Source organism: Portunus trituberculatus, chromosome 9 (assembly GCF_017591435.1).
Source record: "Portunus trituberculatus isolate SZX2019 chromosome 9, ASM1759143v1, whole genome shotgun sequence".
Taxonomy (NCBI): Eukaryota; Metazoa; Arthropoda; class Malacostraca; order Decapoda; family Portunidae; genus Portunus; species Portunus trituberculatus.
The window spans coordinates 1,537,248-1,556,432 of NC_059263.1; the positions used below are offsets into that span (position 1 = coordinate 1,537,248).

General features: G+C 39.2%; 2 protein-coding genes across 14 annotated transcripts in view; both read left to right on the forward strand.

Moving 5' to 3' along the window:
• Positions 1-324: 324 nt before the first annotated feature.
• Positions 325-16,082, forward strand: LOC123501166 (beta-galactosidase-like). 10 transcript variants are annotated; one of them, XM_045249804.1, is made up of 14 exons: positions 326-570; positions 1,897-1,956; positions 3,769-3,932; positions 4,724-4,874; positions 6,945-7,008; positions 8,391-8,488; positions 10,450-10,633; positions 11,159-11,286; positions 12,582-12,675; positions 12,935-13,053; positions 13,956-14,156; positions 14,411-14,608; positions 14,846-15,079; positions 15,415-16,082. In XM_045249804.1, the coding sequence occupies exons 1-14, from the start codon at positions 457-459 to the stop codon at positions 15,622-15,624; spliced, it is 2,019 nt and encodes a 672-aa protein (XP_045105739.1). In that variant the 5' UTR covers positions 326-456; the 3' UTR covers positions 15,625-16,082. The 10 variants fall into 10 exon arrangements, with proteins under 10 accessions (XP_045105744.1, XP_045105739.1, XP_045105740.1 ...); XM_045249805.1 differs by lacking the exon at positions 11,159-11,286 and adding an exon at positions 11,771-11,898; XM_045249806.1 differs by lacking the exon at positions 11,159-11,286 and adding an exon at positions 11,771-11,898 and having other exon boundaries at positions 3,772-3,932.
• A 604-nt stretch (positions 16,083-16,686) lies between these two features.
• The window catches only part of LOC123501163 (protein furry-like), a 102,812-nt gene continuing 100,313 nt past the window's right edge, over positions 16,687-19,185 (forward strand). Inside the window, exons 1-2 of one of the 4 annotated variants that reach the window (XM_045249797.1) lie at positions 16,687-16,842; positions 17,430-17,625. In XM_045249797.1, the coding sequence (XP_045105732.1) occupies positions 17,451-17,625 (175 nt within the window). In that variant the 5' untranslated portion in view covers positions 16,687-16,842; positions 17,430-17,450. Of the gene's footprint in view, positions 16,843-17,400; positions 17,626-19,185 lie in introns of those variants that run through there. The other 3 variants (XM_045249796.1, XM_045249789.1, XM_045249790.1) reach the window with 3 other exon arrangements.

Here is a 19,185-nt window from a genome sequence, read left to right on the forward strand (position 1 = left end):
TCAATCAAATTTTGTAAGCCATATAGATCAATCAATAGTTAACGTGAAAAAAAGAGCATCAACTAATCGAGACAATTCAACACGTGGTGGTTTATGAGTTTGTTCAGGGAAGGGACTGGTCTGCCAGGCTTACGAAAATAGGAAGAAATAATAATATTCTCCATCATTGTATTATTTCGTTAAGTGAGGTAATTTGTTCTAAGTATTAATTCGTGGTAGGCATGTTTTGGTTGTATATAGCAAACTTCTTGGTTCAGGCAGTTTTTTTTTTTCTTTTTTATGTTTGTATGATAACCTCTCCTATCTCAGTAGTGGGGCCTTGGCGATAACAGAGTAAGCAGACTAGCGAGTGTCATAGCACACGTGATGGACTGTGTTTGAAATGAGGTGTTCGGAAAGATCATTTTAACTGAATATCATTAGTAATTGGCAGTCATTAAATTACACGGAAGACGTATGATGATGAAGGGATGTTTTGGCGAGGTGGGTGTGTGTGTGGTACTGCTGGTGTGTTGCTGGGGACAGGAAGTGACCGCCCAGCCAGCCCTCACTTACCACAACCATGTCCACGTAAGTACGTACTTTCTACGATGAGACGTAATTGGAACTTTGGGCTGTGGTCATTCTACATATTCCGGATTATTTTCTTTCAAACAAATACACGTGATAGTTTCCATTCAAAATTTCATCTAAGACATTTTCCACTAAACTATAAATATTAAGTATTATAACTTGCTATGTTTGATTGTCTGATATCACTGTGCCATGGTAACAAAATGTAGTAAATAATAAAAACTTGGATAAGATTAGATTAGTGATCGAATGAATATGGAAGAAAACGCGTTCAGAGGAAGGAACACAATGTTTTTTTTTCTTCTTCCTAACACTACGAGACTCGCTCCTAACTTACACATCCCATGCAACTCTGCAATCCACACATGTTTTTTTATGATGCGCATTGATTTTAACCAGTGCTAATTATCATGTCAATTTCTTCATTAGGTAAGCCTCATGTTCGTAACTTGTTCTACTCTACCGTGCAATATATTAGCGACTTTTACTTCTTTATTTTATTTATTTATTTATTTATTATTATCATTGCTATTGTTACTATTATTATTATTATTATTATTATTATTATTATTATTATTATTATTATTATTATTTTTTTTTTATTATTATCATTTTATTTTATTTTACTTATTTATCCACATTCACACGATCACTCTTCGACAGTAGTGAAGTACATATAGGCCAGCTGCATTAGTGGTGGATTTCATGCTCGCAATGGACAATTAAAGTTCTCGTATTATATTCATATGGCTATTGCCCTATTTCAGTTTACCTACTCTTCAAGTCGGCTAAGAGTGTGAGTGAGTCATGCCACCTCATTTCTGGTCTTTACATGAAAACTGTGTTCTTTGTTCTGCTCACATATTTTTATGCGCCATCAATTAGCGTGGAGAGGAAGGAGGTGAGCTTCTTTTCCTGCAGCACGCCAGCTACCAAGAACGGAAGACCATTTTTTTCCCCGTTTCACTAATTTTAAAAATACTATGACGGGAAGGGAAGAGGAAACGGGAGCTGGTTTGTTCACTTCCCTTTCCTTTGTTAGCTAGCTGAGGAGAGCAGGGTGTTGGTAAGAACACACACACACACACACACACACACACACACACACAGAGAGAGAGAGAGAGAGAGAGATGTATAGTAGCGCACTTTGCTTAACAGAATATAATGTAATGTATTACTGGGGAAAGTCGAGTTTCCAAACAGCTATTATAAGTAAATAAGAAAAAAAAAAAATGATAGTGTATTAATATTATTATAAGAGGATATCATGAGCCTGACTCAAGCCAGAGAGAATACAAATAAGTAAACACACACTTCCCCCAGGTGGCAGGAAGCACGCACGCTGAGTCAAGATATGGGATGAATGACGTCAGCTGTCCGTACGTGAGTGTGTGTGTGTGTGTGTGTCGTCAGAAATACATGTGTGGTGACACACCTATGTGCGTAGTTGCCGAGCAGGCAGCACTAGCGAGAAAATTAATGTAACTTAGCTGATGAATGTTTATGTAATTAACGACACAAATTTTTTTTTTCCACATCGAATTTCTTCTCACATCTTTATAATTTTCTATACAGCACGTTTTTCTAATGCTTATCTTTCTCTTCATGGAAATGGTAAAATAATAAATATCGTTTCTGTTCACGTTTATTCGCATGTAGACTTGTACTTATAAAAGAGAGATACATATTTATTAATTCATTCGTCTATTTGCTTATTTGACATCTTCAAAGGTTGATCAGGACCTCGGCAAACAAAGGAAAAATGAAGTAAAATAACAAGCACATGAATAGATAATGATATAAGGTAGATAACACCAAAAAAATAATAAGGTCTTTTACATATAATCTAAAAGCATTAGTAGAAAAATGGTTTCAAGTGAATAACGCACAATGAAACCACCAAGTAACAAATAGGTGATTGAATGAATGAAATATTGAAGTTCCAATAATGGAGTCTGGGACACTGTATTCAAATAAGATTTCACACACACACACACACACACACACACACACACACACACTGTATTTATTTAGATCTAAAAAAGGCGTTTGATAAAGTGCCACATGAAAGATTACTATGGAAGTTAGAGGAGAAGGGTGGCTTAAAAGGAAGCACATTGAGATGGATGAAGAATTACTTAAGGGGAGAGAAATAAGGACGATAGTTAAAGATATGAAGTCCAAGTGGAGAACAGTAGACAGCGGAGTGCCACAGGGGTCAGTATTGGCGCCAATACTTTTTCTCGTATATATAAATGACATGCCAGAGGAGTGAACAGCTACATAAATCTGTTTGCGGACGATGCGAAACTGTGCAGAGTCATTAAACAAAAGAGGATTGTGAAATACTACAGGAAGACTTAAACAAGATCTGGAAATGGAGCAAAAAATGGGAGATGGAATTCAATGTGGACAAAAGCCATGTCATGGAAATGGGAAAAAGTGAAAGACGACCAGTGGGAATCTATAAGATGGGAGATGGAGTAGAACTAGAAAAAGTAAAAAGGAAAAGGACTTGGGAGTGACAATGGAAGAAAATAATCAACCGGTAAGCCATATTGATAGAATTTTCAGAGACGTATAATTTGCTAAGGAATATTGGAGTAGCATTTCACTATATGGACAAGGAAATGATGAAGAAATTGATAAGTACTAAAATAAGACCTAGATTGGAATATGCAGGAGTTGTGTGGACTCCCCATAAAAGAAACACATAAGAAAATTAGAGACTACAAAAATGGCTACAAGAATGGTTCCAGAATTTAAAGGGATGACATATGAGGAGAGACTAAAGGCTATGGATCTACCAACCTTGGAGCAGAGAAGAGAGAGGGATCTGATACAAGTTTATAAATTGATTAACGGAATGGATGAAGTGGATAATGAGAAACTGATCCTGAGAGAAGAATATGACTTTAGAAGCACAAGATCGCATAGTAAGAAACTAAGGAAGGGACGATGTCTGAGAGATGTTAAAAAATTTAGTTTCCCGCAAAGATGTGTTGAGACTTGGAACAGTTTGAGTGAGGAAGTGGTGTCAGCAAAGAGTGTACATAGTTTTAAAGAAAAATTAGATAAGTGTAGATATGGAGACGGGACCACACGAGCATAAAGCCCAGGCCCTGTAAAACTACAACTAGATAAATACAACTAGGTAAACACACACACACACACCTGACGCTCCCTTTCCTACAGCAGGTTCGTAGCTTCGAGATCGATTATGAGCATTCCCAGTTCCTGAAGGACGGCCAGCCTTACCGCTATGTGTCGGGTTCCATCCACTACTTCCGCGTGCTCGCCGCAGACTGGCCCGATAGATTATGGAAGCTAAGGATGGCGGGATTCAATGCTGTACAGACGTAAGATGTGTAGAGATGAGAAGTAGCTGGTGTGGTGAGGACTTGACTGGAATCTTGTTGCCATTAGATGTGACTAAATTTGATTTATTTTATGTATTTATTTTTGTTGTTATCTGTATTTTGAGGGTGCTGAGTTTTGGTGAGGGAGTTTTTATGGGTTTTGAGATACAGCTGAGGTGTTTTGACGATAGAGGTTGGGGTGTGAGATTTCGATGTTCACTTTGATTATTAACCAAACATCTAATTTTGTTGAAGTAATATTAGGCAGTATTACTATGAAAATCAATTTACAAACACTAAAAACCCATACTAGTTACTGTATTGTATTAGCTTTAGACAATTTAATTATAAAACCTTGAAGCCTTAAAACCTTGTTAGATACACTGCACTAGTAATGTTATTTCTGAGAGTGAAATCGTTCAAAAATGCACCGTAAGCTTGAGCTCACCATTGTAATACTATGAGAGGCTATAGCAGTGACACAGTGATAACAAGTTGATAACAAAATGTCATTAATAAAAAAAAAAAAAAGACCCGTACTCTATCAGAACCGCTTTGTCCTTTCATCATGACTGTTTTGAAGGGCCAGAGATGATAAGCCGGGTACTTACATGTATTGTGTGGAAATTCTTTAATGTTACTAGAGCTATAGAAACACTATTAAAAACCCTTGCAAGCTTCAACCAGAGCCTTTAGAAAATAGTGGTGGTAGGTACGGACCAGAGGCGTTTCAGAATATAGTCCAAAGACCACGATATATATTTTATGCACGCAATCCTTCACGTCGTTAGAGTGATCGAGTGGGCGACGCACGAGCCACGGCAGGGCGAATATCTTTTCTCTGGAAACAATGACCTGGAGGAGTTCATCAAGACGGCGCAGCGGCTGGGGCTGGATGTCATCCTGCGCATCGGCCCCTACATCTGTGCAGAGAGAGACATGGTGAGTCATGGCAGTGGTAGGAGGAACATCATCTATTTGTTTGTTTATTTATTTATGTACTTACGCGTTTTTACTTATTTATTGATTTCTTTACTTTATTCACTTAGTGATTTGCTTATCTTTTTATTATTTAATGTAAGATAGGATCTGATAAACGGCAACAAATATATCAAAATAGAAATTCCAAAATTATGGGAAGTGTCTTGAAATTTTTATGCTGAAAGTCACTGGCAGCAGGATACAATGAACAAATCTAGACAAAGAGTTTCGTAGTTTATCAGTTAAAGGGATGAACGGCTGGGAATACTGGTTAGGTTACCTTTGGGGTTAGTGAGGTAGACAGAATAATGTGAGTGACAGTTCCTTATTACGTTTCAATTGCAGGCACTTCTTATGTAAGGAACATATCCTAATTATCAGGTGCAAACTCTTCAATTCGAAATTTCCCACCAGTTCATATATATATATATATATATATATATATATATATATATATATATATATATATATATATATATATATATATATATATATATATCCTCAAAAAAATGTGATAAAAACTCCTGTAAGATTACATATGATTAGATAATAAAACGTAGAAAGAAATATTGTACAAAAAGAAGTGCATTTTCTTTAGTCTTAATTTAAAAATAAAAGTTAATTAACTCAAATAATATTTTCCATATACAATAGTTATTTTTTAAATACGTCACAATTTCAGTATTATAATTTTCTATTGTTGTTATTATTACTATCATTGTTATTACTATTGTTATTGTTATTATTATTGTTATTATTATTATTATTATTATTATTATTATTATTATTATTATTATTATTATTATTATTATTATTATTATTATTAGGTATTATCAAATAATCAATATATTTATTTATGTATTTATTATTTTCTATCGTTGTGAAAGGAAATTTTCTCCTTCTCTATCCTAACAGTCTTTGTGTAGCTGCTGAGGAAAATGTCATCGTTATATCAATATCGGTTTTATCACGTGCGCACAGCTGGCGGTTATCGTGCACAGCTGAGCCGGGAAGTGTCAACGCATGCTGTCTTATCATAATGTATTTTTTTCTTTTTGTTATTGAATATAGTTGGGTAGGGAGAGAGGCACCTATTTAGAAACATTACCATCTCAATAACCCTATTTTCCAAGACGACAGAGATGATTAGCGTGAAAATCTTGTTAATCTGACATTAAAACCGTATAGATAGCCCTAAAATCTGCGTCTTTTCAACCATAACCTTTTGAAAATAATGGAGACATGTACAACTCAGAAGTGTCTCAGATCCATAACCTTTGCGTAAGTTAAGGGAAAGCCTGATAGAGACACCACTCACGGGATTCCCTGTTCCATACTCACCGACACTGCCTTCCCCTCAACGTTTGGCGCTCGAGATAACATGGTGTCGCAAGAGTGACGAGGAATGCCTCAGGCGCGCTCACACACACACACACACACACACACACACACACACACACACACACACACACCTCGATAACCATGATAGCTACCAGCACAAGGGCAAGTGTGTCGTTAATTTAACTTAATAATACCACTGAAGCAGGATAGACCCGATGATATATAAATATGGCCGTGATTCAGGCACTGTATCAAAAAATATCACACAAAAGAAGTGAAATATGAGTTTAATGACCATTTAACTAACCATACAGTGTTAATGTTATGATGATGTAATGCATGCACGCTGTTGACAGTCTAGAATTAAATTGTTGTCCGCGAGTTTTCTCACCGATTATGTAGAATCTTTATCGATCTGCCATTTGAATAATTCTTCAGAACTCCAGTCATCTTTATTAAAGCCTGATAAATGTGGTCGAGGTAAGACATTGTGTGTTGTAATAATGTGTATGTATGTGTCGGATGTGATGAGAAGCTGCCACCACTTGTGTTAATAGAGTTGTAACCTGATGTACTGGCGTTGCCTTGGTAGCTGGAGATAGGCCGTGGGTGGTGTATGAGGTAGAATGAACGTGGTGAACATGTGCTTGAACTGAAATGATGACTGAGACATGTCATTCTTTTTTAAAGGGTGGAATGCCTTACTGGCTCCTGAAGCTGCACCCAGACATTCGCCTGCGCACCTCAGATCCCGGTGAGTGCCTGGAGGGGGATGGGGCACTAGTAGAGGTCGAGAGACCGGAGAAAGGTGGGACAGAAGGACAGGACATCCATTCAGTATACAAGGCAACGTAGAGAATTAAGACTATATATATCAAAGTTATACATGGGCTTGTTTTCTTTTACGTCTTATTTTCTCACTAGGGCATTTTTGGAAAGTTACCTATAACGTATATCAAATTTCGATGAGATGTTTTTTTCCTTACTGACGATGCGGAATGAATATTAAGCTATCACCAGAATCACGGAAACACCTTTCAACACCTCAATAACTTTCATAAGAGCCTGTTAAATGTGCCTAGTTGAGGTAAGACACCAAAACGTGTGAGACTGCTTCCCATAGTTGCGTCATTGTGTGGAGGTCATGGGCGGAGTGGAAGATAAGAATATACGCATTACTGTTCTCTTCTGCTCTCTGTGGTCATGTCACCCAGTGATGGTGGAATGGAAATTAGACTACAAATTTAGAAATTTTATGTTGTGTCGCCTTGTACAATAATTTGTTAGAATAAAAGATAAGACTAGTAATATTAGATATTTGGGGTCATGTCATCTTGTACCATATATTCAGTGCCCATACCACTTGATATCTCAGAAAATTTTCTCATACCCCATTCAATATAAATACAATACAAACATATGAAAAGGATTAGTGATACAAACCTTGCTGAGAAATTATTGAATTTTTCACTTACTGAACAAAGGTACTTTTTTTTTATATCAAATAAAAAGTATCATGTCTCGTAGCCCCAAGTTTAAGGTTTCGTACCCCATAGGGCTAAGAGGTACATGTACCTAAGGTTAAGAATCGCTGTACTATATATTGATTTTCATCAGAGTAGAATGAGACTAATCATGTAAAAAATGTTGCATTGTCACGTCACCATGTACCTACTACGTATTGAGTTCTGCCGCAGTGCATGGGACAGAAGGTCAGGAAAATATTTAGGTTTCAGTTGGCACCCCTTCGTGAATCGAAATATTAACACAATATTAAATATTTGCATCTCTCTCTCTCTCTCTCTCTCTCTCTCTCTCTCTCTCTCTCTCTCTCTCTCTCTCTCTCTCTTATAATTTTTCAGTTTGATTTATTTATATGAAATTTACACATACGTAATTTCTTTCATTATAATCATTATTATTATTATTATTATTATTATTATTATTATTATTATTATTATTATTGCTATTACTATTGTGAATTGTATTTATGTATTTATTAGTATTTTGAAACGTAATATAGGGATAAAATCTTAGTGAGTTAAATTTATCGTTATGAAATTGACAGCACAAATTTGATGTGCTAACCTGAATAGTGAAGTACTAACGTGTGTGTGTGTGTGTGTGTTGGGCCAGCGTTCCTTAGGCACATGGACCGCTGGCTGGGGGAGGTGCTGCTGCCCAGGATACGATCCCTGCTGTACGAAAATGGCGGCCCAGTCATCATGGTGCAGGTACGACACACACACACACACACACAGAGAGAGAGAGAGAGAGAGAGAGAGAGAGAGACGCAACACCATTACTCTGTCTTCCTGTGTTTTTCGTCACAACTTCCTTTCTCTGCCTTCAACACTTTCATCACCAGCGGAACATCAAAACGTCATTTCCACCCTCGATTCGCTGTCTTTGTCAACGCAGCGCAGGGTAATACGTCAGCAGAAAGCAAGACGCTATATTATTGTTTCCACCTGGAATAATAATGAGTCATAATTCTATTTCCACTAGGAGGTATAGCTAGTTTAATAAGATCGAAGAATATTGTAAGAAGCGTGGTTGATTTAGTTTTGTTAGAGAAAAAAAGAAAAAATGAAATATATGCGAAACAATGTAGTTTCTTAAGAATAGTAATGGTAATATTATGATAAGGCTACATAAAGCAGTTCATTGACCTCTGCTTGTCTTCACTTCTCTGAACAAATAGTAATAACGATGTTTTTTTTTTTTTTTACCAAAAGGTTTTCACTGTTTGAAATGAATGGGGAAATATTGGAATGATAGTGAGAAACGTGAAAGAATTAGCGTTAAAAATAGATAAATAAATAAATAAATAAATAAATAAATATATATATATATATATATATATATATATATATATATATATATATATATATATATATATATATATATATATATATATATATATTATTGTATATGACTACTAAGATACGTAATAATAACAATAAATAAATCAATAAAACCCAAAACACTAAGACACACACACACACACACACACACACACACACACACACACACACACACACACACACACACACACACACACACACACGCACACACAGGCCACGCTGAGACTACTCATACTCAGGTGCCTTATATCCCTAGAAACAAAGAGGTTGGATCGGAAATGCGCGTGTGGTACACTACCTACTTTTTTCACTTCCTGTTTGAACATTTGTCCTGGCTTGAAGGCATTACCTTTATACATTTCCAGCACATTTTGAATCTTGTGTATTGCAGGCGAAGTGCGATTTATCTGTTTATTTAGTTATTTAGTTATTTTGTTAGTTTAGTTAGCTATTTAACCAGTCAATTAGTTAGTAGGTATACTGGTATAGAGATATAGATAGGTAGAAACAATGGCATTCATTATCTTAAGTGTTCACTCAAATTTCATGAAAGAAATAAAGAAGATAGAAAAAAGAAGATAAAACAAACAAACAAACATACCTACAAACACAAAGGGTCAAGAAAACAAAGGAAGCTACAAAAAACTATGCGGTCTTCAAGTGGCAGCCCTGTATAGATGAAGGCAGCCTGCATGTATACTTCCACCTCCCACCCCTAATCACAAGTGTTCCTCATCCCTGAAAAGCCCCTAATGACTCAACACTAACCCTATCATTGCTCACTACGCCATTCACTTACCACTCTACCTGAAAACCAATGCCTTCTCTTCTAATAGATAGGTGTAGATAGATAGATGGATAGAAAGATGGATAGAAAGAGGAATGGTTGTATAGATAGACAGATGGTTGAGTGGATAGATAGATAGATAGATAAATAGATAGATGGAGAGATAGAAATATAGATAGATATATACATAGCCTACAAATATGGATAAGAAGACAGATGGAGAGATACATGGATGAAACATGGATAGATAGTGAATAGATAGACGCTTGAATATTTGAAAATTTATCCATGGCTGCAAACTGACACTACAAATAATAGCAATGAATAATAATAGTAAGAAGAATGACAAGAAAATATGACTAAAGCATTTTTAAACCAAAACTCTTCAGACATATCTTAAATTTAATGTCCCCCCAAAAAAACAAAGCGACTATATAATAATAATAAACAATGATAGAATGATTAATAAGAAAACAATAAGTATAAACAGACAGATGGACTAATACTTTCCTTTCACTGTCATTCCCTCGTGCATGGCCAGCTGGAGAACGAGTACGGGTGCCTTGTGAAGCTGTGTGACCGCCACTACACGAAGCACCTGCGGGATTTGACGCGGGAGAAGCTTGGGCCACGCGTTGTGCTTTTCACTACAGACAACCCGATCCCGGACCACCTGATGGAGGGCAAAATTCCGGGGGTGTATGCCACTATTGACTTCGGTGTGGGTGAGTGGCGTGGCTATCCTGTGCAGTGCGTGAGTCAATGAAGGTGTCAGATTTTGGTTCTACGAAATTGTGTATTTATAAGTATGATGTTGATAGATAGATAGATAGATGGTTGAAGAGATGAATAGACAGATAGGCGCGTGTTTAGCCTGTGTAGTGCGTAAATGAAAGTGTCAGGTATTGGTGTGCTGTGTATAAGATTTTTTTTATAGATAGATAGATAGATAGATAAGTAGATGGGCGTTTGAACATCTTAACATTCATAACCACAAAATAAGCACTACAAATAATAACAGCACTATGAACTGTTATCGAAACTGATTTAGTAAGACATAGAGATGATTAGCTGGGGTTTCTATGATGCTTTTTTTTTCTTTTTACTTCCTTTTGTCAATTTACGAAGTGAAATCCTTGTAACACTGTCACTACAAGCATCAAAACTTAAAAAACTCACTTAACACGGCACTAGGAAACTATCATCACATAATTCTCTCTCTCTCTCTCTCTCTCTCTCTCTCTCTCTAGGCAGGAATCCCGGTTTGATGTTCCTAATGCAGCGCCTGTTCGAGCCCCGCGGTCCCCTGGTTAACTCAGAGTACTACCCTGGCTGGCTTGACCACTGGGGGGAGCCGCACCACACCGTTGACGCGCAGGTGGCGGCGGGCAGGGGACAGCTCGGGGTCACGGCCTCTATTCTGTAACACTTATTCGCCTTATCTCTACACTATATTCTAAAGGCCCCTAATGACGTGATACTGGTTTTTAAGGGTGTTTTTTTTATGGTTTTAGAGATAAGTCAACATGTTTTCTGCCTTGTTTACAGTAGAAACACTCTTGATAGGCTACTCGTCTTTGGTGCCTTTGAAAATAATTGTAGTGAGTGAACAAAGCGTTTCAGAATATGGGTTCATGATACACATGTTTTAATGGTGTTTTCTTCTTTTTACCGTTTGTGGCAAATTAGCATGATTCCTACGTTATTAACAGGAAGATACCCTTGAAAGTCTCGCTAATCACCTTTATGACGTTTGAGAATAGTCGTGGTGATAGAGCAGAGCGTTTCAGAATAAGGGCCTTAATTGGTTATGGCTGCTTCTTTGTAATTCTGTGTCCCTCTCTCCCTCCCTCCGCCGCCAGGTAAGGACCCCAAGGAGATGTTCAAGATGCAGCGTCTGTTTGAGCCCCGCGGCCCCTTGGACAACTCAGAATACCATTCCGGCTGGATGGACCACTGGGGGCTGCACCACCACACCGTTGATTCCAAGGTGGCTGGGTCGGACGGAGGGGAGAGGGACGGGAAGTTAAGGAAATGAAGGCTGGTCAAGATGTGGCGTTCATTTGTGGTGTAATGTCAAGTTTTCTGTGCTAATTTCCACTGTGTTCAATGCCTCCCCCAAGGCTAAACTCCTCTGTTCTAGATCCGTATAGACTATAGAGTAACGCTTTGCTCTCTCACCCCGACTGTTTAATGCCGCCTCATAGACGATTAGCCATGTGATGGAAGAAAGTGACAGGCATAAAAAGAGAGAGGAAGATTTCGAAATTTATGGACACAAAAAATATCGTGCACTGTAAGCCCGTATTCAGAAAGGCCTTGCTCTTTCACCACGACTGTTTTTAAATTCCACAAAATAATTAGCCAGGTTCTGAAGAGCGTTTCTATTGTTAATAATGTAGAAAATCTTGTTAATCTGTCCCTAGAAATTAACGTCAAAAACACTCCTGAAACCCGTGTCACTTCAACTAGAACCTTTTGAATGAGGTAGTGGTACGGCGCCCTCTAGAGCTGTATAGAAGAACGACACACTGATACTTATTTTCTTATTTAATTGTCAGTGTATTAGCAAGCTGACTTATTCATTTACCTATTTAATTGTCTGTGTATTAGCAAGCTTTCTTATCACAGTTTTCGTCTTGATCCCTCCACTGTGCCCTGTCTTCCGTGCAGGTGCTGGCAGAGGGACTTGACGCCATCCTCGCTCTCAACGCCTCCGTCAATATGTTCATGTTCCACGGCGGCACTTCTTTCGGCCTCACTTCAGGTACTGCTACTGCTGTACGTCTCTCTCTCTCTCTCTCTCTCTCTCTAGCAATGAAGCTGATACGGTGATACCATAGAAATAAAAATAGTCTTAATTCTCTCTCTCTCTCTCTCTCTCTCTCTCTCTCTCTCTCTCTCTCTTTCTGCCAATGAAATTGATACCATAGAAATAAAAGTAAAATAATAATCTCTCTCTCTCTCTCTCTCTCTCTCTCTCTCTCTCTCTCTCTCTCTCTCTCTCTCTCTCTCTCCTCTGTCAGGTTCCAACATATTGCCCAAATTCCGGGCTAACCCAACCTCCTATGACTATGATGCCCCGGTATCTGAGGCAGGTGACCCCACGGATAAGTACTTACCCATCAGGGACGTGGTGAGCAAGGTAAGGCCCGTGACCTGGTGAACAAGTAAGGCCCCTAGAATAGAAGGGTAGCTTAGGTGAGGTTTGGTTAGGTTGGGTTAAGTGAATAAGGTAGGGCTCGTGTATCAAAGGGTTAGGTTAGGGTAGGTCTAAATTAGGTTGGTTTCTTGTGGGTTTTTCTCTACGTATGTTTCCTTTTTTCAAGCGTTAGGTGGGTTATTGTTAGTTTGCTACTCGTGTTTTTTTTTTTTTTTTCAGCTGCGTGTTATTATTATTTTTTTTTCTTTTTCTCTTAAAATCGACTGCTTTTGCTTATTTTACTTTTGTCTCTAAATCGAATCATCTAGTAGCTGGTTCCCTGCGAAGTTTCCCTCAGGATAGCTGGTATTCGTGGAAAAGGAGGAGTTTCATCCGGTATATTCTCAAACTTTAAATGGGTGAGATGCCGAGCTTGCTTGAATGCTGAAACTTTGGCGACTAATCTGAGTATCTAGTGGGCCATTTTTGGTAAGCAGAACTGGCGCTGTGGGATGAACCAAACCTTATTCTTTTAGTACTTTCCTTTGATATCGACATTTTGATATTGTAGTATCTTTTCCTTTTAAATGGACAATATCGCATCGTTTTCTCTTAATTCTACCATATCGTGTCGCTTTTTTCTTTCTAAATCTACCATGCTATGTCGTTTTCTCCTTTTAAATGTATAATATTACATAGTTTTTCTTCTAAACCTACCTTGTGCAGTTTTTTTTCCATTCTAAATCTACTATGTCGTGTTTTCTCCTAAATTTACCATGTGTCGTTTTCTCCTAAATCGACAAGTATTTCTGAATATATGCCCTAAACAATACTGAACGAGTTATTCTTATTACTTTCCCCAATAACACTTTTCGTGAACTGTAATACCCACCACTCCACCGCAGTACCTCCCCGTGCCACAAGGACCCATACCCAGGCCGACGAAGAAGGGAGTGTACGGCGCGGTGAACCTGACAGCCATCGCCAGTTTGTGGGAGGTAGCGGCTCGTCTCCCCACCACCTACCACCCTTGGCCTCTCACCTTCGAGCAGCTTGATCTCTCCGTTGGCCTCGTCATCTACTCCACCCGCGTCCCCTTCAGGATTGTAAGTGCACGGATTGGAAGTAAGCTGATGATTTGATGGTTTTGTTCTCTCTCGTTTTTTTTTTTTTTTTTGTGGTTTCTTTTCTTTATTCGTTTATTTGTTATTTTATTTATTATTTTGGTTTTCTGTTCTTTTCTAATTCGTATTTTTCTCCACTTTGATCTTTTGTGTCTACTATTTTTATCTTCGTCCTCCTCCTCCTCCTCCTTCTCCCATCCCATCCATATCTCGTTCACAAGCTTCTCTTCTCCCAGCCGGACCCAGCACGCTTAAGTCTTCCCAACGTGCACGACCGCGGGTACGTGTTCGTGGGCGGGAGGGACGCGGGCATGGTGTCGCGGGAGCAGGGCATGATGGACGTGGCAGTGAGAGCGACGCAAGGTGATACAATTACTGTCGTGGTGGAGAGCCAGGGTAGAATCTCCGCGGGATCTCACATCAATGACTTCAAGGCGAGGAACTGCATAACTAAACGACTGAAAATCTTTCTCTCTCTCTCTCCTTGCATTTAGTTTTATCCTTTTCTTTTTTTTTCACATTCTTCACTGTATAAACGTACAATGTCAAAATTTTCTCCTATAAAAAGAAAAAAATGTGTAAGCCAAGAGAGAGAGAGAGAGAGAGAGAGAGAGCACCCCAATCTCCTTCTAAAATACCTACTAACAATCCTTCAAAACCTTTCCTCCTAGGGCCTTACTACCAACGCTACCCTAAATGGACACGTCTTGAAAGGATGGAACATGACTGCTGTGCCTCTGACAAACACCTCCATACTCCCGGACGCCCCTTGGAGCCCTCGTCACCTACCAGCCACTCCAGGCACTCCCAGCGGCGGTCTTACCTTTTACAGCGGAGTCTTCACTGTTCCTGACGAAGACCCTCATCCTCTGAACACTTTCCTGCGGGTTAATGGCTGGAGCAAGGTGGGTGCTGGAGAGAGAGAGAGAGAGAGAGAGAGAGAGAGAGAGAGAGAGAGAGAGAGAGAGAGAGAGAGAGAGAGAGAGAGCTTTCTTTTTCTTAAAGTAATCAGAGCATACACAATGAATAGATCATTAAGTAATAGTAATAAACAAATAAAGAAAATAAGAGAAAACATATGAAAAATATGAGAAAATACAAAAAATAAATAGATGGAGAAATTAGTAATTATAATAACAATAGATAGATGAATAAATAAATACGAGTAGATACATGAATAACAAAACTACAGCTAAACAGACCATTGAATTTTACTACTACTACTCCGTCTGTGTCCCAGGGAGTGGCGTGGGTCAACCGGTTCTGTCTAGGGAGATACTGGCCTGAGGTGGGTCCGCAGGTCACACTCTACGTGCCTTGGTCAATCCTGAAGCGTGGCCAGAACGAGCTGCTGCTTCTTGAGTTGGAGAGTGCCCCGTGCCCCGCCCCTCTCCCCTGCGCCGCCACCCTGCAGGACAAGCATGTGTTGGACGGACCCACACCCACCTGACACCTTAGAAAATTCCTGCATAGGTTTCAGCATCTCCATTAGAGTTTGGTTTGTAGTTAATTAAGGGAAGCGATTTGTAAAGGTAGTTGTAGCTTATACCTTTTCCTTTGATACAAATCGTTTTCTGCAAAATTGTATTGATTCGTTAGATGTTTAATTGGTTGTTTGCTCACATTTTTAATCATTCATGGGATGGAATTCATTAACAATTCGAATTTTAATATCAGTACGTAAAGAAAGATAAGAGTCTGTATGAATTATAGGGACTCTCAGGACGAGATAAAAAAAAAAAAAGAAAAAAAGAATGATGACATGAAACTTTCAGAATAGGCCTATATGTTTTTAGGAATGCGTAAATTTTGATAAATTTATGATCAATTTATGATACGTTACACATTTAATAAAATTCAAATACATGTTGCATGTCTTATTATTTGTTAAATAAATAAGTATACTTTGTTATGAGTATTTTTCAAGGTATTCTCAAAATAGTTTTGCGAAATTTCCTGTGTCGTGTAGTGGCGCCCGTCACAATACAGTACATGATCACAACTGTTCCATTCTGTGGCAGTGTATCTTGTGTGATGTGTACAGTGAGTCACCAAGATCGCAAAGGGCAAGTAAATAGAGTTGAACCCAATACTGTATCTCCACACTCCCATTGACGCACTCCTCCCTCGCCCTTCAATGGCCTTCACATCACCAGTAAGTAATCTGCATGGGCGTGGCAGTCTCATACCATATCGCTTGAGGATTTCACAAGTGAGCAACAAGAAATAGTATTAAGTAGAAGTAGGTGCAATATTGGCGTACTACCTGGTTCTCTGTTAGCCATGGTCATGTCAAAACTTCACGTGATTGGTGTGCGCATTGTGTTGTCCAAGGCTGATGTAACATCTCCACAAACTTTATTACCTTGCTTACTAAGATAGAAAATAGAGTGTAGTTAATTGAATGACTGCACTGAGACTATTTCATGGATATTAACCAGCGTTTTGATAATAGCAGGCTACCCACATAAAGTAAAGGATAGGTACCGTTGAGGAGACAGTCAGTACAAGCATTATCATCATCAGCAGACAGGGGGAGTGTTTACCTCCGCCCCAATCAATGGTTTACTTCACTCCACATCATCCTGTGTTTGTAAGCTTGGAGGCGCCCTACCACTCTTTCCCCGGAACTTGGAGGGCGGGCATGCCACCACGGCCAAGGTGCCAGGTGGGTTAGGGTGATGGGGGCGTGGCAGGTGTGTGGTGGTGAGTGGTGTGTGATGGTGAGGCGGGGCCTGGGGCGGGACAGCTGTGTGGGGAGCCTCGGTCTGGACTGGGGCTGGGAGGGAACGCTGGTGATGTTCTGCTGGTGTGATCGCATGCGGGGTGCACTGTCCTGGGTGAGGCATATGAAGGTTAGGGTTTGGTGTGCAAGAAGCAGGAAAGGACTGGTCTTACTTTGTCATGAGACGCGTGTCTTGTCCAACAAAGAAGCGCTCTGCTGCTGCCCAGGCACTGCAGTCAGAGTAGAGGTGTCATGGCTCCTCAGTGTCACATAGTCCACTGGCCTGTGTGGTGTGGCATGGAGTTAGTCAGTCTTTATGAACTTCTATTCTTCCTTTCTAATGTGTTCATGAGGATTCTTGTTAAATCTGATAACTTTAAAACTCTCATTTTCATGGTGTTGATTTAGTAAGAAATTGCCATTTTTTATATTACAGATGAGTGATATAAATGAAAAAACATTTTGTTTTGTTACTGCTAAGCCTTGTGCTTGATTCTGTAGGACATGTTGTAATGGGCTGCCCCCTGCAGGCCTCATCCTGGGCGTAGAGGATGATGGCTGACTCGGAGGACCAGGTGGATGAGGGACTGGCGCAGGCGGTCAATGAGGAGGTGCTGGCCGCCCTTGCCCCCACTACTGCTGCTGCTGCTGCCGCTGTGGCTGCTGTGGCTCTCGGCCCATCTGTTGTCCCCTCCACTACCACCACAGCCCCCACTCCTCCTCCTGGTGAGACAGAAAGATATGTTGAATATTTTGTATGAGTGTAACTTGAATTTGACTTCACATTTTGTATTGCTTTTCATGGGACGTATAACATTACTTGTTTTTACCATTATTAGTTGTTCAGCTGCTGAATTTTACAAATTCTTATTTCTATTGGTAGTGGTTTAAACATTTGGTATAATGACCATGTATCTGAGGCTGAAAAAGTGTGTTGTGACATGGGTAACAAGGAGTGGAGGAGGAGCAGTAGTGCATTATGACATGACCACCCAAATTACTATGATCTTAACTCAGTTACTGGATGTGAAGGAAGAAGACTTGTAGTGGTAGTGAACCTCTTAGCTCATGTCTGGCTGGACCAATAATGCTGTTGTGTCGCCAGTTTTAATTAAGTAATTGCAGATGAATGCTTTCACTTTGGTTGGGATTTCTTATATTTTACAATATTTTGTTTGGATAGAAATTGAGAAAGAATTATAACAGAGAAGGTGAATCACTCCTCTGATTTAAAATGTTGAAAATTAGGAAGAGAAATCAATTGTTTTTATTTTTTGTTTATTTAGCATCTTGTTTGTTTTCAGCTGTTTAGGGATTTCTTTTGTTGCTGCTTCAGTTCATTTTTTGTAGCATTCTTCTTGCCTCATTTTAATGGTTTCCTTTCCTGTTAATCTCTCCACTCTACAGATGCTTATTTTATTAACATCAGCAAATACCAACAGTTACGTAAATAAGTAGTACGTATATGACCTTGCACTTCTTTATGTAAATCTGTGTCATGACTGAGTGGTCAGAGCTGACCCATCCACACACAAGGTCAGGAGAGGTTAGAAAGAACACTGACAGGAGAGAAAGAAAGGTGTGGCCATGAATGTTTAACTTAGATGGCTTCCCTCCATTTTATCTCTCACCAACTCTCCTCCCTCCCACCCATGCTCCCTCCTGCTCGCCTTCCCACTACTTCTCTTTTATATACCTTTCTGCCATTTTTTTTTCTTTTTTGGATAAGATTGTTACATTTATATGTAAACTTGACTATGATATTTTCTCCATACCACATTCCTATCTTCCCTCCTTCCCTTTCTCCTCTCTCACATGTCTTTCTGTACCTCATTGGTAGATTTGAAGACTGTTATTTTTATACCTCATTGATTAAAGGCACAGAGTTGTTTATCATTAATAACAGTGAGTAGTACATAAGAAGGCAAGACTGATGACACTTGGACAGTCCGGTGCCACACAACAACAGAGCAACAACAGCACTCCTTTAAGTGGATTGCACTAACCTAATATAGGATGTAGGTTGAGCCTCCTCTTGCTCTCCCCACCCCACCCTCTGCTCTCTCCATCACTTGCTCACTCACCCCTACTCATGCAAAGCTCACCCTCTTCCCTCACAAGCTCATTTTCTGTTCTCTCCCTTCCATTTTTTTTTCTCTCTCTCTCCCTCTCCTACTGTCTTCACCCTTTTTTCATAAGACAATTCTCTTCTTCCTCTTCCTGTTAATTTTTGTTCTTTTCCTCATCCTTTCCCTCCCCTTCCTTTCCTCCCCCTCTTCTCCACCT

Coding starts and splice junctions, on each gene's coding strand:
- LOC123501166 (XM_045249804.1), top strand. CDS start 457: ATGATGATGAAGGGATGTTTTGGCGAGGTGGGTGTGTGTGTGGTACTG. Junction 12,676..12,934: donor TTCTTTCGGCCTCACTTCAG/GTACTGCTACTG, acceptor CTCCTCTGTCAG/GTTCCAACATATTGCCCAAA. Junction 14,609..14,845: donor CTCACATCAATGACTTCAAG/GCGAGGAACTGC, acceptor CTTTCCTCCTAG/GGCCTTACTACCAACGCTAC.